Genomic DNA, 19,720 nt, shown 5'->3' on the forward strand with positions numbered 1-19,720 from the left:
AAACAGAATAAACTGGGGTGAACCAGATGTGCTTAACAGCACAAGCCTATGCACACCTGCTCAGAAATAAGCCTCATTGAATTCAGTGGGACTTTCTTCAAGGTAAGTATGAGCAGGATTGAAGCCTAAATGAAAAAAAACAGAGAAGGAGAGTCATAACTCAGATAGAAGTGGATCCTGATGTAGAGAACAAATAAGGTAATCTTATGCTAAAGATTGGTACCAGTAAAATGAACAGCGTCTAGAGAAAGAAGAGATGATAGATATACAGAAGCGAAAGCATGAAGGCCCTTGAAAGTAACTACAAGAAGCTTAAAGTGACAGCAGGAAGAAATTCGTAGTCAGGCTTGAGCGTAGGTAAAAGCAACCCCTAGAGAACTAGGAATCATGGGATAGGAAACCAGGCCCCACCATGGATCTGTAATGGCGTGAAAAGATGGAGAACAGATACTTGGCATCAATGGTCAGTTTTCACAATGGAGACTGGAGCGCTCCAACAGCCTGCGTTATGATCTGACTGTTCGACATATTAATTAACCATCTGGAAAGGGCAGCCAATGAGCTGATGGCCCAAAACGATTTGTGAGGGGGAAGGTTGTAACAGACTGTAAAAAATGGGAACTCTCATGGCTCATAGTGCGATGACCAAAGGGCAAAATTTGGTTCTACACTGATAAAGGGCAAATAAATATAACATCAGAAGAAAATGGTCCAGCGTATGCATGTAAAATGGAAACAATCCAAAATGCTCATCTTTCTTTGGAACAGAATTGCTCTTGTGAGTTAAGAGAGCAGCTCAATGTATATTGTGAAACAACCTCTAACGGCTGGTAAAGGAGCTAGATTCTCTCTCTCTCTCTCTCTCTCTCTTTCACACACACACACACACACACACACCCCTTTCAATGCATGCTTATGGTGATTGTAATATGCATTGGTTTATATGATATAGCCCCTGAAGTTTGTGGTGCATTGGAAGGGGTTTAGGAACACTTTCCTGCCCAAGGAACCTTATGACCTCTATCTCTTGTAGCTCACCCCACTGGCTAGCCCCACAATTATCCATGGGTTCCTGGTTCTAGCAGTCCTTAACACCAAATCACTCTGTCTCTAAGGAAGCAAAGTGAACAAGGATAATTATACCTCAGAGGGACTCCCTAGAGCATCTTTTCCCAACCTCAAGTCCCTGAACATTGCTGGTCTGCAGCTGACATCATCCCCCGCCAGCATGGCCAATCGTCAGGGGTGACGGGAGTTGTAGTCCAACAACATCTGGGGATCTAAGCGGAGAAAGGCTCCACTAAAGTGCAGCTCTAATCCACGTCTTCTATTCCTCAAAGAGAGCCCATGTGCAATTCTGGGAGAAACATACCAACCACAAGAGAGTTGCCTAGAAGTGCATTTTGATTGGCTCAAGATGGCTCGGAAAATATAATTCAGCTACAGCTGGGTCTGGTTTGATCTAAGACGACGGCAGGACATGTCGGAGGAAAATACACGGCATACCTCAGTGTTAGAAAAAAATGCCTTGCTTGTAAAAGGGCCACAGTTCAACTCCCAGTGTCTCCAGTTAAAAGGCTCTCGAGGAACATGATTTGGAAAGATCCTTGCCTCAGGCCCTGCATGGCCACCGCTAGCCAGAGGAGACTAGCATTGGAGAGGATGGGGCAATTGTCTAACAGCATAAGGCACCTTCATATGTTCATATAGGTAGCCTAGGCAGAGGGAAAGTTTGATTAGTAATTTGTGATTGAGCTGGTAGCATCCAGGAACTTCAAAGCAAGGTGTCCTTTAGATTTTTGAACTAACGATGAGTCAGAGCCTTGATCTTATTCTTTCTGTTTTTCCCCCATCCTGTCTTTCTTTCCCCTTCTCTTAAAAAAAAAAAAAAATCCAGCAAGATTAGTCCGGACAGAATCTGTGCCATGTGATATCAACAACCCCTTGCGGAAGCCCCCCAGATATTCCGATCTGCACATCAGCCAAACCCTTCCCAAAACCAACAAAATCAACAAGGTAAGATGTTGCAAGGTTGTTTCCACAATCCAGAAAAGGGCAACCCAAATGATCCAGGGGGTAGAGCAACTCATGATGTGAACCTACCCGCACACTATGTTCAGCATCTATGGCCCTCCTCCAGGATCCTCCTCTGAGGGAAGCTCGGAGGACAGCAACAAGGGAGAGGGTCTTCTTGGTGGTGGCCCCCCAATTGTGAAATGATCTTCCCAATGAGGCCTGCCTGGTGCCAACACTGTTAACTTTTCAGTGCCATGTTAAGACCTTTCTATTCTCTCAAGCATTTGACAGCATATGATGAGGTTTTAATCAAGTCCTGGATTTGTCTTATTGTTGATAGTTTGAAGTTGTTTTAGATATATGTTTTCTTTGTGTGTGCTGTCTGTCTATATGTTTGCCTGTAAATGTTTTTGCACTTTGTATAATGTATTTTAATGGTTTTTCATCTTGCTAAACCATGCAGAGAGCTTCAGCTATTGGGTGGTATAGAAATGTAATTAATGAAATGAACTCCCGTATGAGGAAAGCTTACAATGTCTAGGCCATTGTTGTTTTTTTGCTTATTAAAAAGGTGAGTAAGTGGAGGGAGGACATAATACAGGTGCATAAAATTATGCACGGTGTGGAGAAAGTGGATAGGGAGACATTTTTCTCCCACTCTCATAATGCTAGCACCAATGGAGTCATCCCATTAAGCTGATTTGTGGGAGATTCAGGACAGATCAAAGGAAGGACCCAGCATATAGTGAAACTATGGGATTCACTTCCACAAGATGTAATGACAGCCACCGATTTGGATGGCTTTTTGGATGGGCAACTTTGGGGAGCCCAGGGGACACTACCCCCCAGACAGGCCATACTCAAGCTGCTTCCGCACTGCCAAACTTCAGTGATGCAACAGGGGTCATGCTAGAGACTGGAAGGGCGGGGGGAATACATGATGCCCACTCCTGGTTTATGTGAACATTTGACGAATCGAAAGTGGCAGAGAAGCACATGTAACACGCATGAGCATTCTGGCCAAAGTAGATTTTGCAGTTGCATTATTGAATTAAGGCCCTTTTAAACACCTGTTTTTGTTGCTCTTGAAACAGCTACTAACATTCTCATCTGTGGATCTTGAGTGTGGAGCTGAAATTTGGAGAGGAAAAGGCAGGCACTGCCAAGCTGCTTTGAGGCTTCGGGTCTGTCTTTTGTGCCAGCAACTGCCACACTAGAGCATTAGGGATGGTGAATGTTGGAGTGACAATTTTGCCTTTGTGCCAGCAGGTTCCTAAGAAGTACAGGCAGCTGCCAGAGCATCTTTCATAAACTGGGCATTAAAAGTTCATCCGGAGGCCACCCGAGAAAGTCAGAGCTCAGAAAATGAAGAACTAGAAAGACTTCATAGGTCAGGCCCCACTGAGCCAAATAATTTCTCAGAAAGAAATGCATCCCCCCTTTTAAACAAATGTAGCATTTGTAACTTTATGTACCAAATTTATGCTTGTCACACATCTGGCTAATAATAATTGTATTATTAATTAAGAATAAATTAATAATAATAATAATAATAATAATAATATAGGGCTTCTGTGTGTTGAAAGAAGATCAGATTAAAGTTGCAATGAACTTCAATTTAGAACCCACATTTCTGGTCTAGATTTGGGTGGGTGCAGAGGACGCAAAATTGCCTCTCCTCTTTCACATTTCAAGTGTGAAATGTTGAGGGTGGAGGAACAAACTCACTGGTGCTCTCCAGCTCCTTGTGCTGCCAGCCACCATGAATGACACAATTCCCCACCCCACCCCACCCCACCCCACCCCACCCCTGGCCTATTGCAGTAACACACCGGAACCAAAATAGACTCAGAAAAAATAGGCATGCCCTTAATTTTCTGTTTCACCCATTAAAATTTAGTCTTAGTGATTTAGGCTTCAATCCTATCTAAATTTACCTGGGAGTAAGTCCCATTGGATTCAGTGGGGCTTCGTTGTTGTTGTTCAGTCATGTCCAACTCTTTCGTGACCCCATGGACCATAGCACACCAGGCCTTCCTGTCCTGTGCTCTCTCCCGGAGCATGCTCAAGTCCATATTCATTGCATCAGTGATGCTATCTAGCCATCTCATCCTCTGCCGTCCCCTTTTCCTTTTGCCTTCAGTCTTTCCCAGCATCAGGGTCTTTTCCAGAGAGTTTTCTCTTCGCATTAGGTGGCCAAAATATTTCAGCTTCAGCTTCAGTATCTGTCCGTCCAATGAACACTCAGGGTTGATTTCCTTTAGGATTGACTGATTTGCCCTCCCTGCAGTCCAGGGGACTCGTAAGAGTCTTCTCCAGCACCACAGTTCAAAAGCATCGATTCTTCGGCCCTCAGCCTTCCTTTTAGTCCATCTCTCACAGCCATACATTACTACTGGGAAAACCATAGCTTTGATTATACGAACCTTTGTCGGCAAGGTGATGTCTCTGCTTCTTACTATGCTGTCTAGGTTGGCCATAGCTTTCCTCCCAAGGAGCAAGCGTCTTTTAATTTCATGGCTACAGTCACTGTCTGCGGTGATCTTGGAGCCCAAGAAAATAAAATCTGTCACTGCTTCCATTTCTTCCCCTTCTCTATGCCAGGAAGTGATGGGGCCAGATGCCATGATCTTAGTTTTTTTTAATGTTGAGTTTCAAACCAGCTTTTGCACTCTCCTCTTTCACCCTCAACAAGAGGCTCTTTAGATCCTCTTCGCTTTCTGCCATTAGGGTGGTATCATCTGCGTATCTGAGGTTGGTGATAATTCTCCCGGCAATCTTAATTCCGACCTATGAGTCATCCAACCTGGCATTTCTCATGATGTACTCTGCATATAAGTTAAATAAGCAGGGCAACAATTTGCAGCCTTGTCATACTCCTTTCCCAATTTTGAACCAATCGGTTGTTCCATGTCTGGTTCCTACTGTTGCTTCTTGACCCTCGTACAGGTTTCTGAGGAGACAGGTAAGGTGGTCTGGTACTCCCATCTCTTTAAGAATTTGCCACAGTTTGTTGTGATCCACACAATCAAAGGCTTTAGCGTAGTCAATGAAGCAGAAATAGACGTTTTTCTGGAATTCTCTTGCTTTCTCCATGATCCAGCGAATGTTGGCGATTTGATCTCTAGTTCCTCTGCCTCTTCGAAACCCAGCTTGTACTTCCGGTAGTTCTCAGTTCACATACTGCTGAAGCCTAGCTTGTAGAATTTTGAGCATCACCTTGCTGGCATGTGAAATGAGTGCAATTGTGTGGTAGTTTGAACACTCTTTGGCATTGCCCTGCTTTGGAATTGGAATGTAAACTGAACTTTTCCAGTCTTGTGGCCACTGTTGAGTGTTCCAAATGTGTTGGCATATTGAGTGCAGCACTTTAACAGCATCATCTTTTAGGATCTTAAATAGCTCAGCTGCAATACTGTCATCTCCACTAGCTTTGTTGTTAGTAATGCTTCCTAAGACCCACTTGACTTGACTCTCGAGGATGTCCAGCTCAAGTTCAGTGACCACACTATCATGGCTATCAGGGACATTCAGATCTTTCCTGTATAGTTCTTCTGTGTATTCTTTCCACCTCTTCTTAATCTCATCTGCTTCTGTTAGGTCCCTGCCTTCTTTGTCCTTTATCATGCCCATCTTTGCACAAAACGTTCCCTTGAGATCTCCGATTTTCTTGAAGAGATCTCTAGTCTTTCCCATTCTGTTGTTTTCCTCGATTTCTTTGCATTGTTCATTTAAGAAGGCCTTCTTGTCTCTCCTTGCTATTCTCTGGAACTCTGCATTCAGTTGGAGATATCTTCCCCTTTCTCCCTTGCTTTTCGCCTCCCTTCTTTCCTCAGCTACTTGTAAAGCCTCATCAGACAGCCACTTGGCTTTCTTGCATTTCTTTTTCTTTGGGATGGATTTCGTTGCTGCCTCCTGAACAATGTTATGGACCTCCGTCCATAGTTCTTCAGGCACTCTGTCTATCAGGTCTAATCCCTTAAATCTATTCCTCACCTCCACTGTATATTCATAAGGGATATGATTTAGGTCATACCTGAATGGTTTAGTGGTTTTCCCTACGTTCTTCAATTTAAGCCGAAATTTTGCAAGAAGAAGCTCATGATCTGAGCCACAGTCAGCTCCAGGTCTTGTTTTGACTGACTGTATAGAGCTTCTCCATCTTTGGCTGCAAAGGACATAATCAATCTGATTTCGATATTGACCATCTGGTGATGTCCATGTGTAGAGTCGCCTCTTGTGCTGTTGGAAAAGAGTGTTTGCTATGATCAGCGTGTTCTCTTGGCAAAACTCTATTAGCCTTTGTCCTGCTTCATTTTGTACACCAAGGCCATGCCTGCCTGTTATCCCGGTGATTTCTTGACTTCCTACTTTAGCATTCCAATCCCCTATGATGAAGAGGACATCTTTTTTTGGTGTTAGTTCTAGAAGGTGTTGTAGGTCTTCATAGAACCGATCAACCTCAGCTTCTTCGGCATCAGTGGTTGGGGCATAGACTTGAATTACTGTGATGTTGAATGGTTTGCCTTGGATTCTTACTGAGATCATTCTGTCATTTTTGAGATTGTACCCCAGTACTGCTTTTCCCACCCTTTTGTTGACTATGAGTGCTACTCCATTTCTTCTAAGGGATTCTTGCTCACAGTAGTAGATATGATGGTCACCTGAATTAAATTCGCCCATGCTTGTCCATTTTAGTTCGCTGATTCCCAAGATGTCTATGTTCAATCTTGCCATCTCATGTTTGACCACCTCCAGCTTACCTTGATCCATTGATCTGACATTCCAGGTTCCTAAACAATGTTGTTCTTTACAGCATCAGATTTTCTTTCCACCACCAGACACATCCACAGCTGAGTGTCTTTTCGGCTTTGGCCCAGCCGCTTCACTCTTTCTGGTGCTACTTGGAAATTCCCTCTGCTCTTCCTCAGTAGTATATCGGACACCTTCCGACCTGAGGAACTCATCTTCCGGCGTCATCTCTTTTAGCCTTGTGATACATTCCATGGGGTTTTCTTGGCAAGAATACTGGAGTGGGTTGCCATTTCCTTCTCCAGTGAACCACATTTTGTCAGAACTCTCTGCCATGACCTGTCTGTCTTGGGTGGCCCTGCATGGCATAGCTTATGGCTTCACTGAGTTACGCAAGCCCCTTCGCCACAACAAGGCAGTGATCCATGAAGGGGTTGGTGGGGCTTACATCTGAGTAGAAATATATAGGATTATGCTGTAAGATTGCCTGTACCAACTAATCAACTGAAGTTTGAATTTAGGCTGCATATGGATGTACATGGAAACAGGAGCAGGTTCTGCTTCCCTTTCCCCGATCCTGGTCTTCTCCTCAAAGAATACACACACATGACTCCATTTCAGTGCAAATACTCACCTCTCCTTCCATGATACATGCAGGACATCTACTTTGTTTTAGATCTCATTTTTTAAAGCGCCTGCATGGTTATCGGATCTGTCTCTTGTTTGGTGCATTCTTTTCTTCCTTCCTTATTGGAAAAAAATCTGGTTCAAGAAACAGGAGGGCAACTCCATGAGTAACAGAAGGGTCAGCCAATTTGCGCTGTGTGCAGTCCTGCTTGGAGAAGGTTGGAAACAACTTTATGTTTGACACAAGCACTGGCCAATCAGTGTTGTGCAAATCTAGCTCCAGCTGCAAACCTGAAACAGGTTTCCTTTGAGCTGGGAAGAAGACTGTGGGAACAGGAACAGGAACTGGCTTTTAAATAAATGCATGAAACTGACACGAACCAAAATAAACTGATTTGTCCATCCCTAGTCAATAGCCAAATCTCTGACTCCCGAACCACAGGGAGGAATTTACGTGTCTCCAGGCTAGATTCCTGTTTATACCCATTAGTGAAACTGATAGAGAAGGAGGGATAGAGGGAGAAAGTGAGGCCCATTTTTGTCTGCCATGGAAACGGGAGCAACTGCAACAAAACGAAGGGGTGGGGGGGAGGAAATTGGCCAGGTTTTTTTTCCTGCTTTGAAATAGCATCTCCCAGTTTACTTGCTGGTCTGTTCAGCCATCTGCTGGGCCAGAGCTTTGCAGATGGCTCTTTGGGTTTCCAGGCAGGCCTGCCAATTCAAATCTCAAAGGGGCTGGTATATATTTCAGCAAATCTGGTCGACGCTAAATAGAAACCTGTTGGGGGCTGGGACAGGGGCTTTTAAGCGGCAAGATGGTTCAGCAGAAGAAGAATCCGGCAAGGTCCCTTGAGGGAGCAAGCAGAGGAGAGAGGAAAAGAGGCGGGAAACCCCACACACTGGATGAGCAAAGAATATCAAGTGAACTTGATTCTTGGGACACAGGTAGACATTATGTGTCATAGGGTATTCCCACTGGAAAGCCAGCTCCATGTTGTCCCTCCTGTAACATGGAAGATCATTTTACTTCATGTTATGTGAAATCATCACATGTGTTTGATGTCAGGCGTGGTTAGGGAAATGTAAACAATGACATATTCATACGAAGCAAGAGGTCCTAGATCGGGGGGGGGGACTTCCTGAACCAGTCCTCTGGGGTTCCCTAGATGGCCACGCCCCCTTCCTCTGGCCCTACCCCATTCCCCCTGACCACGAGTTGTTTGGGGTTGAACTACAAATCCCGTCCCCTGCCTGGAGACAATAGTGGGCTCACTGGACAAATCGTCTGATCTGGGGTAATGTAGCTCCTAGATCCTCAAGTTAGCTCTTGAAGGAAGGGGCAGGCTTTCCTCCTGTCCTCCTGGGCAAGCCCTGCTCTCGAGAGTTCATATTTCCGGGAATTAAAACTTCCGCTATACTAGAAGGAGACTTTTTCCAGCCATCACAGTTGCCTTGAAACTGCTTGCCAGATCCTTCAGCGTCTCAAAATAGAGGGCCCTGACGTACACATTGTGTAGGCCTTTTTTGCATATATTTGCATTCCACCTGTGCAGCATTTGTACAAACTGCTTTCCCCCCTCCCCCCAGTAGCTACTTTTCAAGCTCTTGCTCTATTTGTCTTCCTCACCCTCTAATTTCTAAAATGTGTTAAGATACAGGCATGAGTGAATGATTATATGTACTGACATATATTTCCTGATATATATATTTACCAAGTCTTCCTTTCCAATCGCTCTGGATGCCAATCCTCCAATGAGTCCTTTGCTTTGCAAAGCTGATAAAAGAACAAAGGTCAATGTTTGAGGTACAACATTTAGTCTCGCGTGGACAGCTTAAATCTAAGTTCATATCATTACCACTTTTATTAATTGACTTTTAAAAAATAACGACCTCTCCATTACCTGTATCATATGTTGCCTTCCTGAAGCACAACAGAAGAGAGCAAATGAGCGACCTGCTGCAGAAGAGATTGTAGGATTGCTGAAGTGTCCCATCCTTTCAGTTGCATGTGTTTGTGTATTAAGGATAAAGGAAAGACCAATTTATTTACATGCGATTTGATCTCCTTATTAAGAGACTCTGTATGGATGATGCATAATGTTTCTGATGGCCGCATAAGCCAGTGTCCTAGAATTCCTGGCAGCTTGCCCATCCTAAATTGTGTGTGTGAATGTGTGCACACACGTGAACATTCACACACACACAGATGTTAAACACACACCTATTAATACACACATGTGGAACTAATTGGTTAAGAGAAGAGCTCCTTATAAGACACTCTAACCATTACACCAGTGAGGTGCAGTGATGAGAGTGTTGGACGGGGAGCTGGGAGATCCGGGTTCTAGTCCCCACTCGGCCATGGAAGCTCATTGGGTGACTTTGGGCCAGTCACACACTCTCAGCCCAACCCACCTCAGGGAGTTGTTGTTGTGAGGATAAAACGGAGGAGAAGGAGGACCATGTACGCCGCCTTGGGTTCCTTAAGGAGGAAGAAAGGTGGGCTATAAATGCAATAAATAAATAAATATAAATAAACTATTTATTTATTTGTTTGTTTGTTTATTTATGACAGGAATGGGGAAAGTGCAGCCCTCAGACTCCATGCAGCCCTTGGGCCAATTTCAAAAGCTGTCTGCAAGTGATCAGTTTAGATCTCTGGCAAGAGCCATATGGCTCTTGCCTGCTGGGTTGGAAGGAAGAGGGAGGTGTTGGGGAGAGAGAGAGAAGGGGTGGCACCGAAGAGAGAATGAGAACATGTATGCCACCCACTATTGGCTCTCTTCCTGCCCACCACCAGCACATGGCCCCTGACAGATTACCCCCTCAGGGAATGTGGCCCTCAGCAGAGAAAAGCTTTCCCACCCTTGGGTTAAGGTTTCAGGAGTCAGCATCTCTGGGCATCTGCCAAGGTCCACAGCCTAAGAGGGGGCTCACTGGTGGCCCATGGAGTCCTTTGATGGTACTCTTCCTCCTTTGTTTTTGGAGTGCCTGTTCACCTGCCCTCTTCTTCTAGCAAACGAGAAGTGAGAGGAGCAAGAAGGAGCAGAAGGTGCTACTTGTGTTTCCCAGTTCTCCTGGGTGGCAGTGCGGATTGGCCCAAGAGTGAGTGAGTGAGAGAGAGAGAGAGAGAGAGAGAGAGAGGTGGCAAGCAAATAGGCAGTGGTAACTATGGTAAGGAAAGAGATGCACTCAGATTGAGGGGATCTTGCCCAACCCCCAACCACCACCACCGCCCCCCAAAAAATCTGGAGCCAACTCCGGTCCCCATCTATCCCTTGTAAATCCTTAAGCTTGTCTTATAAGGAGCTCTTCTCTGTGTCAGCATCAAACATTTGGTGGGCAGCAGTCCCTACCGAGCCACGTGAAGAATGTGCAGTGTGGTGCAAAATGCCCGTCTGTCGGCTTTACCCTGAAGTGCCCTCTGTTGCCTCCGTTAAGTTAAATGGGCCGTGAGGAATAATCAGTGGAGAGTGACTTGAGCTGACTTGGACTTTCTCTCTGGAGAACAGGAGGGTGCTTTTCCCCCTCCCTTCCCCCCCACCCCAAATCTTTGATGCTTACACTGCTCCCCTTGGGAGTCAGATTATTCAGTGGCGCAAGCTGCAGCTTTGCAGCTATTCAACCGCCAGTTGCACTGGTGAGACTTTTCCCTTCCACGTCCAAGATGAGTTGAGATTTTGCCAGCCTTCCAGCCATTTAAACACCACTTTTGGGGGGTGGTTGGGGGGTGTCTGTCTCTTGCTTTGGGGGCTGTAGCATTAACTGGATGTCAACCCAGTGTGCAGCCACTGTAAACAAGGCAAACTCCATGTTAGGCATAATTCGAAAAGGAATTGAGAATAGAACTGCCAATATCATACTTTGTTGTTGTTGTTCAGTCGTTCAGTCGTATCCGACTCTTCGTGACCCCATGGACCATAGCACGCCATGCCTTCCTGTCCTGCGCTCTCTCCCGGAGCGTGCTCAAGTTCATATTCATTGCATCCGTGATGCTATCTAGCCATCTCATCCTCTGCCGTCCCCTTCTCCTTTTGCCTTCAGTCTTTCCCAGCATCAGGGTCTTTTCCAGGGAGTTTTCTCTTCGCATTAGGTGGCCAAAATATTGGAGCTTCAGCTTCATTATCTGTCCTTCCATTGAGCACTCAGGGTTGATTTCCTTTAGGATGGACTGATTTGATCTCCTTGTAGTCCAGGAGACTCGTAAGAGTCTTCTCCAGCACAATATCATACTGCCCTTCTACAAATCTAGGGTCCGGCCACACTTGGAATACCGTGTCCAGTTCTGGTCACCACCACACCTAAAAAAAGATACTGTGGAGCTGGAAAAGGTGCAGGAAAGAACAATTGAAATGATCAAGGGGCTGGAGCATCTCCCCTATGAGAGAAGGTTACAACAGCTGGGATTGTTTAGCTTGGAGAAAAGGAGGGTAAGGGGAGTCATGACAGAGGTGTGCAAAATGATGCCTGGTGTGGAGAATGTGGACAGGGAGACATTTTTCTCCCTCTCTCAGAAGACTAGAACCCAATGGGGTCATCCCATGAAGCTGATTGGTGGGAGATTCAGGACAGAGAAAAGGAAGGGCTTGGTCACACAGCACAGAGTGAAACTATGAAATTTGCTATCACAGGAATTAGTGATGGCCACCAGTTTGGATGGCTTTAAAAGGGGAGTAGACAAATCCCTGGAGGAAAAGGCTATCAATGACTACTAGTTCAGATAGCGATGTTCTACCTCCAGTACCAGAGGCAGTGAGCCTATGTACACCAGTTGCTGGGGAACATGGGTGGGAGGGTGCTGTTGTGCTCATGCCCTGCTTGCAGGTTCCTGGTTGACAACTGGTTGGCCGCTGTGTGAACAGAATGCTGGACTAGATGGACCCTTGGTCTGATCCAGCATGGCTCTTCTTACATTCTTATGATAGTCACCCCATCTTTAAGAAGAAACCAAACAGGTCTCAGAGGGATAGAGAAGATGCAGCCGGAATAATCAAGTGCCTTGGAGCAACTCCCTTATGAGGAAAGGTTACAATGTTTTAGGGTTACTAAGTTTAGACAAAAAGGTGAGTCAGCTGGGACGTGTTAGAGGTGTATAAAATGATGCATGTTTTTGCATCATTTTATACTGTCGGCGACTGTCAACCCTCCGGGGAATAAGAGAACACGAAGAGTTCTTGGACAGAATGGGGGAACTACAGCAGCAAAGGGCAGACCAGAAGCTTGAAGAGCAACAGCAAGATGAGGCAGAAGTGGGAAATGCTGAGGAGAAGAAAAATGGAGTAGAGGATACTCCTTGGAAAACGGTGACAGTTAGGAGAAGAAGAACTAGACGCCACTCTGCACCAGTGGAAGCGGTGGAGCTGTGGAACCGATTCCAGGTACTTGCAGATGAGACTGGAGGACAGCCTGCAGAGGAAGAATCACAGGGGAACCTGCATGAGAGTGAGCAAGAGGCTAAAGGTCAGTCAAACAGAGGCGATGAAACCCAGGCCTACAAGAAGAAGAAGAGAAGAGTGGTAGTAGTGGGAGACTCCTTGCTGCGTGGGATCGAGACCCAAGTATGTCGTGAAGACCCGTGGACTCGCCAGGTATGTTGTCTCCCAGGAGGACAGATTAGAGACGTGACTGAAAGGTTGCCTGCACTCATAAAGCCCACTGACAGGTATCCCTTTCTTCTCATCCATGTGGGAACAAATGATACCGCCAAGCGGAGCTACGAAGAGATCACGTCAGACTTTGAAGCTTTGGGAAGGAAACTCAAGAACTTTGGGGCCCAGATAGTTTTCTCATCCATCCTTCCAGTAGTTAGAAGAGGGATAGAAAGGGAACGAAAAATACTCCGGGTGAATGACTGGCTACGAAGGTGGTGCCGACGAAAGAGATTTGGATTCTGGGACCACGGGCTATACTTCCTGGAAGATGGGCTGTTGGCTAGGGATGGGTTGCACCTCACAAAGGCTGGGAAGAATGTGTTTGGCCACAGCATGAAGAACTTCATCAGGAGGGCTTTAAACTGAATCCTACGGGGAAGGGAGATGTAATGTTGGGGGTAACAATGGACGTAGGCGCATGCACTGCAATGGAGAGAACAGCGCTGATAGCGCCCAATAATAGTCTTCAGACACATGTAGGAAGAAAGCCAGACTATGAAGCACATGGTCTTCGATGTCTATATACTAATGCCCAGAGTATGGGAAACAAACAGAACGAACTTGAACTCTTAATACAGGAGGGAAATTATGACTTGATAGGTATAACTGAGACTTGGTGGGATGACTCTCATGACTGGAATACAGCAGTTGAAGGATATAACTTGTTCAAAAAGAACAGGAGGAACAGAAAGGGAGGCGGGGTTGCACTGTATGTGAAAAATACATATCTCTGCACAGAAATACAGGAGGAGGAGCTTGGTAGCCCCATTGAGAGCATCTGGGTTGAAATAAATGGAGCAAAGAATAAAAGGAACCTGGTGGTCGGAGTCTACTACCGGCCACCCAATCAAGGAGAAGCCAAGGATGAAACTTTTGAAAAGCAAATAGCCAATGTTTTAAGGAAGCATGATGTAGTAGTAATGGGGGACTTCAATTTCCCCGATATTTGTTGGGAGACAAATTCTGCAAAACATGGCCCCTCCAGGAAATTCCGGACTTGTGTGGCGGATAACTTCCTCCTACAGAAAGTAGAGGAAGGAACTAGAGGATCGGCTATCCTTGATTTGATCCTAACCAACAGAGATGACTTAGTGGATAAAGTAGCAGTTACAGGAACTCTGGGGGAAAGCGACCATGTTGTACTTGAGTTCTTGGTTCTAAGGGAAGCAAAAGCCGAGTGTACTCAAACGCGTACCCTGGATTTTAGGAAAGCTGATTTTAATAAACTCAGAACAATGATCAGTAAGGTCCCATGGCAAACAATGCTAGCGAGAAAAGGAGTCCAAGATGGGTGGGAACTTTTAAAAAAGGAAATTCTCAAGGCACAATCACAAACAATTCCAACAAGAAGAAAAGGTGGAAGACAACAGAAGAAGCCAATGTGGCTTCACAAAAAGCTTAGGGATGACCTGAAAACAAAAAAGGACACATATAGGAAGTGGAAAGAAGGCCAAGTAACAAAGGAAGAGTACAGGCAGGTAGCACAGAATTGCAGGGATGGCGTCAGGAAGGCTAAAGCGGAGAACGAGGTGAGGTTAGCGAGGGATGCTAAAAACAACAAAAAGGCTTTCTTCAGCTACGTGCATAGTAAAAGGCAGAGGAAAGAAATGGTTGTTCAGCTATTAAATAAGGATGGCAAAATGATAACAGATGACAAAGAAAAGGCAGAGGTGCTCAATTCCTACTTTGGCTCAGTCTTCTCCCAAAAGAGGGTCTATGACCCCCCTGGCAAAGGCGAAGTACAGGCTGAAGGGGCAGGATTGCAGCTTGAGATCGACAGGCATATGGTCAAGGAACACCTCATTACTTTGAATGAGTTCAAATCTCCAGGGCCAGATGAACTGCATCCTAGAGTAATAAAGGAACTGGCAGAAGAACTCTCAGAACCGCTGTCTATTCTCTTTGAGAAATCATGGAGGACCGGGGAAGTGCCAGATGACTGGAGGAGGGCTAACGTTGTCCCTATCTTCAAAAAGGGTAAAAAGGAGGAACCTGGGAACTACAGACCAGTCAGTCTGACATCAATCCCTGGGAAAATTCTGGAGCAGATCATAAAGCAATCCATCTGGAAGCACCTTGACAACAATGCCGTGATTACTCGAAGCCAACATGGATTTGTCAAAAACAAGTCCTGCCAGACAAATCTGATCTCATTTTTTGATCAAGTCACCTCCCTTGTAGACCGTGGGAATGCTGTAGACATCATATACCTCGACTTCAGCAAAGCTTTCGACAAAGTGCCCCATGATATCCTGATGAGCAAACTTGCTCGAAGTGGGCTAGATGAAACAACGATCATGTGGATCCACAGTTGGCTACAGGATCGGACTCAAAGAGTGCTTATCAATGGGACCTTCTCAAGCTGGAGAGAGGTAACAAGTGGGGTACCGCAGGGCTCAGTCCTGGGCCCAGTGCTCTTCAACATTTTTATTAATGACTTGGAGGAGGAGGTGCAGGGAATGCTGATCAAATTTGCAGATGACACAAAATTGGGAGGGATAGCTAATACTTTGGAAGACAGAAACAAAATTCAAAGTGATCTGGATAGACTGGAGCGCTGGGCAGAAAACAACAGAATGACATTTAATAGGGACAAATGCCAAGTTCTGCACCTAGGAAAAAGAAACCAAATGCACAGTTACAAGATGGGGGATACGTCAACCACACTACGAGCGAGAAGGATCTTGGAATTGTCGTCGATCACAAGCTGAATATGAGCCAACAATGTGATGTGGCTGCAAAAAAGGCAAATGCTATTTTGGGCTGCATTAATAGAAGCATCGCTTCCAAATCCCGGGAAGTACTAGTTCCCCTCTACTCAGCACTGGTTAGGCCTCATCTGGAGTACTGTGTCCAGTTCTGGGCACCACACTTTAAGAAGGATGCAGACAAGCTGGAGAGGGTTCAAAGGAGGGCAACAAAGATGATCAGGGGACTGGAAACAAAGCCCTATGAAGAGAGACTGAAAGAACTGGGCATGTTTAGCCTTGAGAAGAGAAGACTGAGGGGAGATATGATAGCACTCTTCAAGTACTTGAAAGGTTGTCACAGAGAAGAAGGCCAGGATCTCTTCTTGATCATCCCAGAGTGCAGGACACGGAATAATGGGCTCAAGTTACAGGAAGCCAGATTCCGGCTGAACATCAGGAAAAACTTCCTGAGTGTCAGAGCAATACGGCAATGGAACCAATTACCTGGGGAGGTGGTGGGCTCTCCCACACTGGAGGCCTTTAAGACGAGGCTGGACAGCCATTTGTCAGGGATGCTCTGACTTGGATTCCTGCATTGAGCAGGGGGTTGGACTCGATGGCCTTGTAGGCCCCTTCCAACCCTACTATTCTATGATTCTATGATTCTATGATTCTACATCAGGCGTAGGCAACATGTAGCCCCCACCATGGCAAAAAAAAATTTACAAACTGGCTGGGCTAGTGCTATGGAGCAATAAACAGGCCACACTTAGCTCACTTTGAAGCGAAATGAGACCCATATAGAGCTCCGTAGCCAGTACAGTCATTTGACATATGGGTCTAATTTAGTTTCAAAATAAGCTAAATCCAGCCCATCTCGTGCTCTGTAGTGCTAACACGGCCGTGGGGGGGGGGGGTTGTTTCCGGATGCCTGTAGCCTGTTGGGGGTTTTCAGGGGTGGGAGTGGGGGGAAATGGCCCCTGGACTGCCCAAAGTTGCCCACCCCTGATGCAGATCATCTTAGGAAGAGGTAGAATGAGTCTGACTGAGCTAATGGTCACATGATGGAAGAATTTTGGAGTTGGGGTGTAAGGGTGAAAAGCTATTCCTGTGAACAGATCTGCTGCAGTGCCTGCGTTGATGGGGTTAGCAACTGACTTGCACTGAGTCAGACCCTGGGTCCATCTAGTCCGGTACTGTTAACACTGATGGGCAGCAGCTCTCCGGGGTTTCAGGCAGATGTTTTTCCAACCCTAACTGGAGATGCCAGGCCACTGAGCTATGGTCCTTCCCCTATATGCACAGGAAATTTGCTTCCAATACTCAGTGATGGAGCACCTGCTTTGCATGCAGAAGGTCTGAGGTTCAGTCCCTGGCCATAGCCAGTTACAAAATGGAGCAAGTAGCATCTGATACCTGAGACCCTGAAGAGTGGTTGTCAGTTAGAGAAGACAATGCCGGGCTACATAAGAACGTAAGAGGAGCCCTGCTGGATCAGACCAAGGGTCCATCTAGTCCAGCATTCTGTTCACACAGCAGCCAACCAGTTGTCAACCAGGAACCCGCAAGCAGGGCATGAGCACAACAGCACCCTCCCACCCATGTTCCCCAGCAACTGGTGTACATAGGCTCACTGCCTCTGGTACTGGAGGTAGCACATAGCCATCAAGACCAGTAGTCATGGAGAGCCTTTTCCTCCAGGAATTCGTCCAACCCCCTTTTCAAGCCATTCAAATTGGTGGCCATCACTGCATCCCGCGGTAGCGAGTTCCATAGTTTAACTATGCAGTGTGTGAAGAAGTCCTTCTAGAAGGACAAGTAGTCAGGCCTAGTTCAAGGCAGCTTCCTAGGAGGGTCCATAACTTTTAGATGGGTCCCAAAGACCCCCAAAGACAGCATACTTCAGCTTACAGCTCGTATGCTGCCTGTAAGTAAGCCTTGGGAGAGGCATTTCAACCTTTTAGATCAAGGAGGGAAACTATTCAAAAGCTGGGAAGCCACCAACCGAATGGCACTTGGGGAGGAGAAAGGGGGGGTCAGGGGAAGGGGGCATGGCTGTCTGGGCCCCCCAGGAGGGTGCTGCACCCCCCAGGAGGGTGCTGCACCCCTGGATTAAGGTGTTTGTGTGTACTCATCAGGTCGTTGTTCCTCCTCTCACAGGATCACATTCCAGTGCCGTACCAGCCCGACTCTAGCAGCAATCCCTCCTCGACGACATCGTCCACACCCTCCTCACCAGCTCCTCCCCTGCCACCCAGCGCCACGCCGCCTTCGCCCCTGCACCCCTCCCCACAGTGCACGCGGCAACAGAAGCAGTTCAACTTGCCAGGTATCTGCTGGTTTGATGCACCGCGTGAGCTGCTCCATCAGAGCTCTATCAGTCGTTTGTACAAGAGACGTTGGTTCTGCCTCACAAGGGCCAAGCCTCTCAGGATTTCCAATGAACTGTGCTTTCAGTCCCCCAGACCAAGGGTGGATCGCATGTGGCCCTTGCATGCATTCAGTTCAGATCTCTGGTGAGAGTGATCAGTCCCTCCCCTGGCAGCCTGCTGGGTGGGAAGGAAGAGGGAGAAAAAAGGGGAGAGAGAAGGCAAGGGAAAGAGATGGGGGTGGCAGAAAGAGAGAGAAGGGGGAGAGAAAGGGAAAGTGTGGCAGAAAGAGGGAGGGAGGGAAAGAGAAGGGGTGGCAAAAAGGGTGAGTGAGAGAAGGAGAAGGCGGGAAGGGAGTGTGAGAGAGGGAGAGAGAGAGAGAAGTGGTCGGAGACAGGGGAGGAAGGGAAAGAGAAGGGTTGTTGGAAAGAGAGTGAGTGAGAGACAGATAAAAGGGGGTGGTAGAAAGAGAGAGAGAGAGAAAGGGGTGGCAGAAAGAGAGAGAGAGAGAGAAAGAGAGAGAGAGAGAGAGAGAGAGAGGAGTGGAACAAGATGGCAGAGGGTTAGAGAAGGAGAATGGGTGGCAGAAAGAGTCTGTGTGTGTTTGAGAGGGGGCAAGGGGATGGCAGAGAGAGACCAGCAGAAAGAAAATGAGTGAGAGGAAGAAGAAAGGGGGTGGTAGAGAGAGAGAATGAGAGAGAAGGGGGCAGTGGGAGAGAAAGGGGGAGGATGGGAAAGTGAAGGGGCTGTCTGAAAGAGAGTGTGAAAGAGAGACAGAGAAAAGGGGTGGCAGAGAGAGAGAGAGAGAGAGAGAGAGAGAGGGAGGAGGAGTGGTAGCAAGAGAGAGAGAGAATGGGTGGCCCCATATTCTTTGGCCACTAACCCTGACTACCTCAGGCTTTGTCCCCATCCACTGCTTAATGTTTACCCCTGAAGGAATGTGGTCCTCAGCTGAAAAACAGTTCCCCACCCCTCATCTTGTGGAATGGCCACTTTGGAGACTCCTGGGTAACTTATGGAACCCAATAATCTCTCCCTTCACAGATCTCCTGTGACTGGGGTAGGGTGGGTTTTAGGATTCTGCTGATGTTTTGATGGATTTTGCATTTAATTTGTTTAAATTGTAACATTTTCATATTAATATTGCTTTTTTTTAGCTTTCGGTATTTTAGTGATTTGTGATTAGTTAGCAAAAGGTTTGTCAGTGAAATGAGAACACCTTACATTATTATTTTTCTTATTTATGAAAGGAATATTTTTCATATGTTTAGGGAAATGTTAATTATAATGTGTGTGTTAACTTGCTGTTGTGGATGTAAGTTGTATATTATGAAATGTGTTTGCTATATTTATCACTACATTTTTGTTGTACTTATACATTGACTGTTTGTTTACTGTTCTTGTGAGCTCTTTTGAGCATAATTTGGGAATGTGACATATCAGTAAACTACATGATAGATGTACATGGAAAAACAGACTTAAAAAAAATGCAGGCAGTCATCCAGTCGTGGCTGGTCAGAATGTGGGGGCGAGCTCTGTTTACGAAACAAGTTGCTGCAGTATTTTTCACCATATGGTAAAAACTTTAAAAAAGTAGTATTCCAGCAGGCATTTG

General features: G+C 46.2%; 1 protein-coding gene across 1 annotated transcript in view; it reads left to right on the plus strand.

Moving 5' to 3' along the window:
• Positions 1-19,720, plus strand: part of KSR2 (kinase suppressor of ras 2) — a 349,744-nt gene that overhangs the window by 200,254 nt on the left and 129,770 nt on the right. The window contains exons 9-10 of the mRNA XM_084819248.1: positions 1,892-2,016; positions 17,897-18,065. Of these exons, the coding sequence (XP_084675374.1) occupies positions 1,892-2,016; positions 17,897-18,065 (294 nt within the window). The remainder of the gene's footprint in view (positions 1-1,891; positions 2,017-17,896; positions 18,066-19,720) is intronic.

Source organism: Heloderma suspectum, chromosome 13, assembly GCF_057233095.1.
Source record: "Heloderma suspectum isolate Gila_16-S chromosome 13, 16-S_ref, whole genome shotgun sequence".
Taxonomy (NCBI): Eukaryota; Metazoa; Chordata; class Lepidosauria; order Squamata; family Helodermatidae; genus Heloderma; species Heloderma suspectum.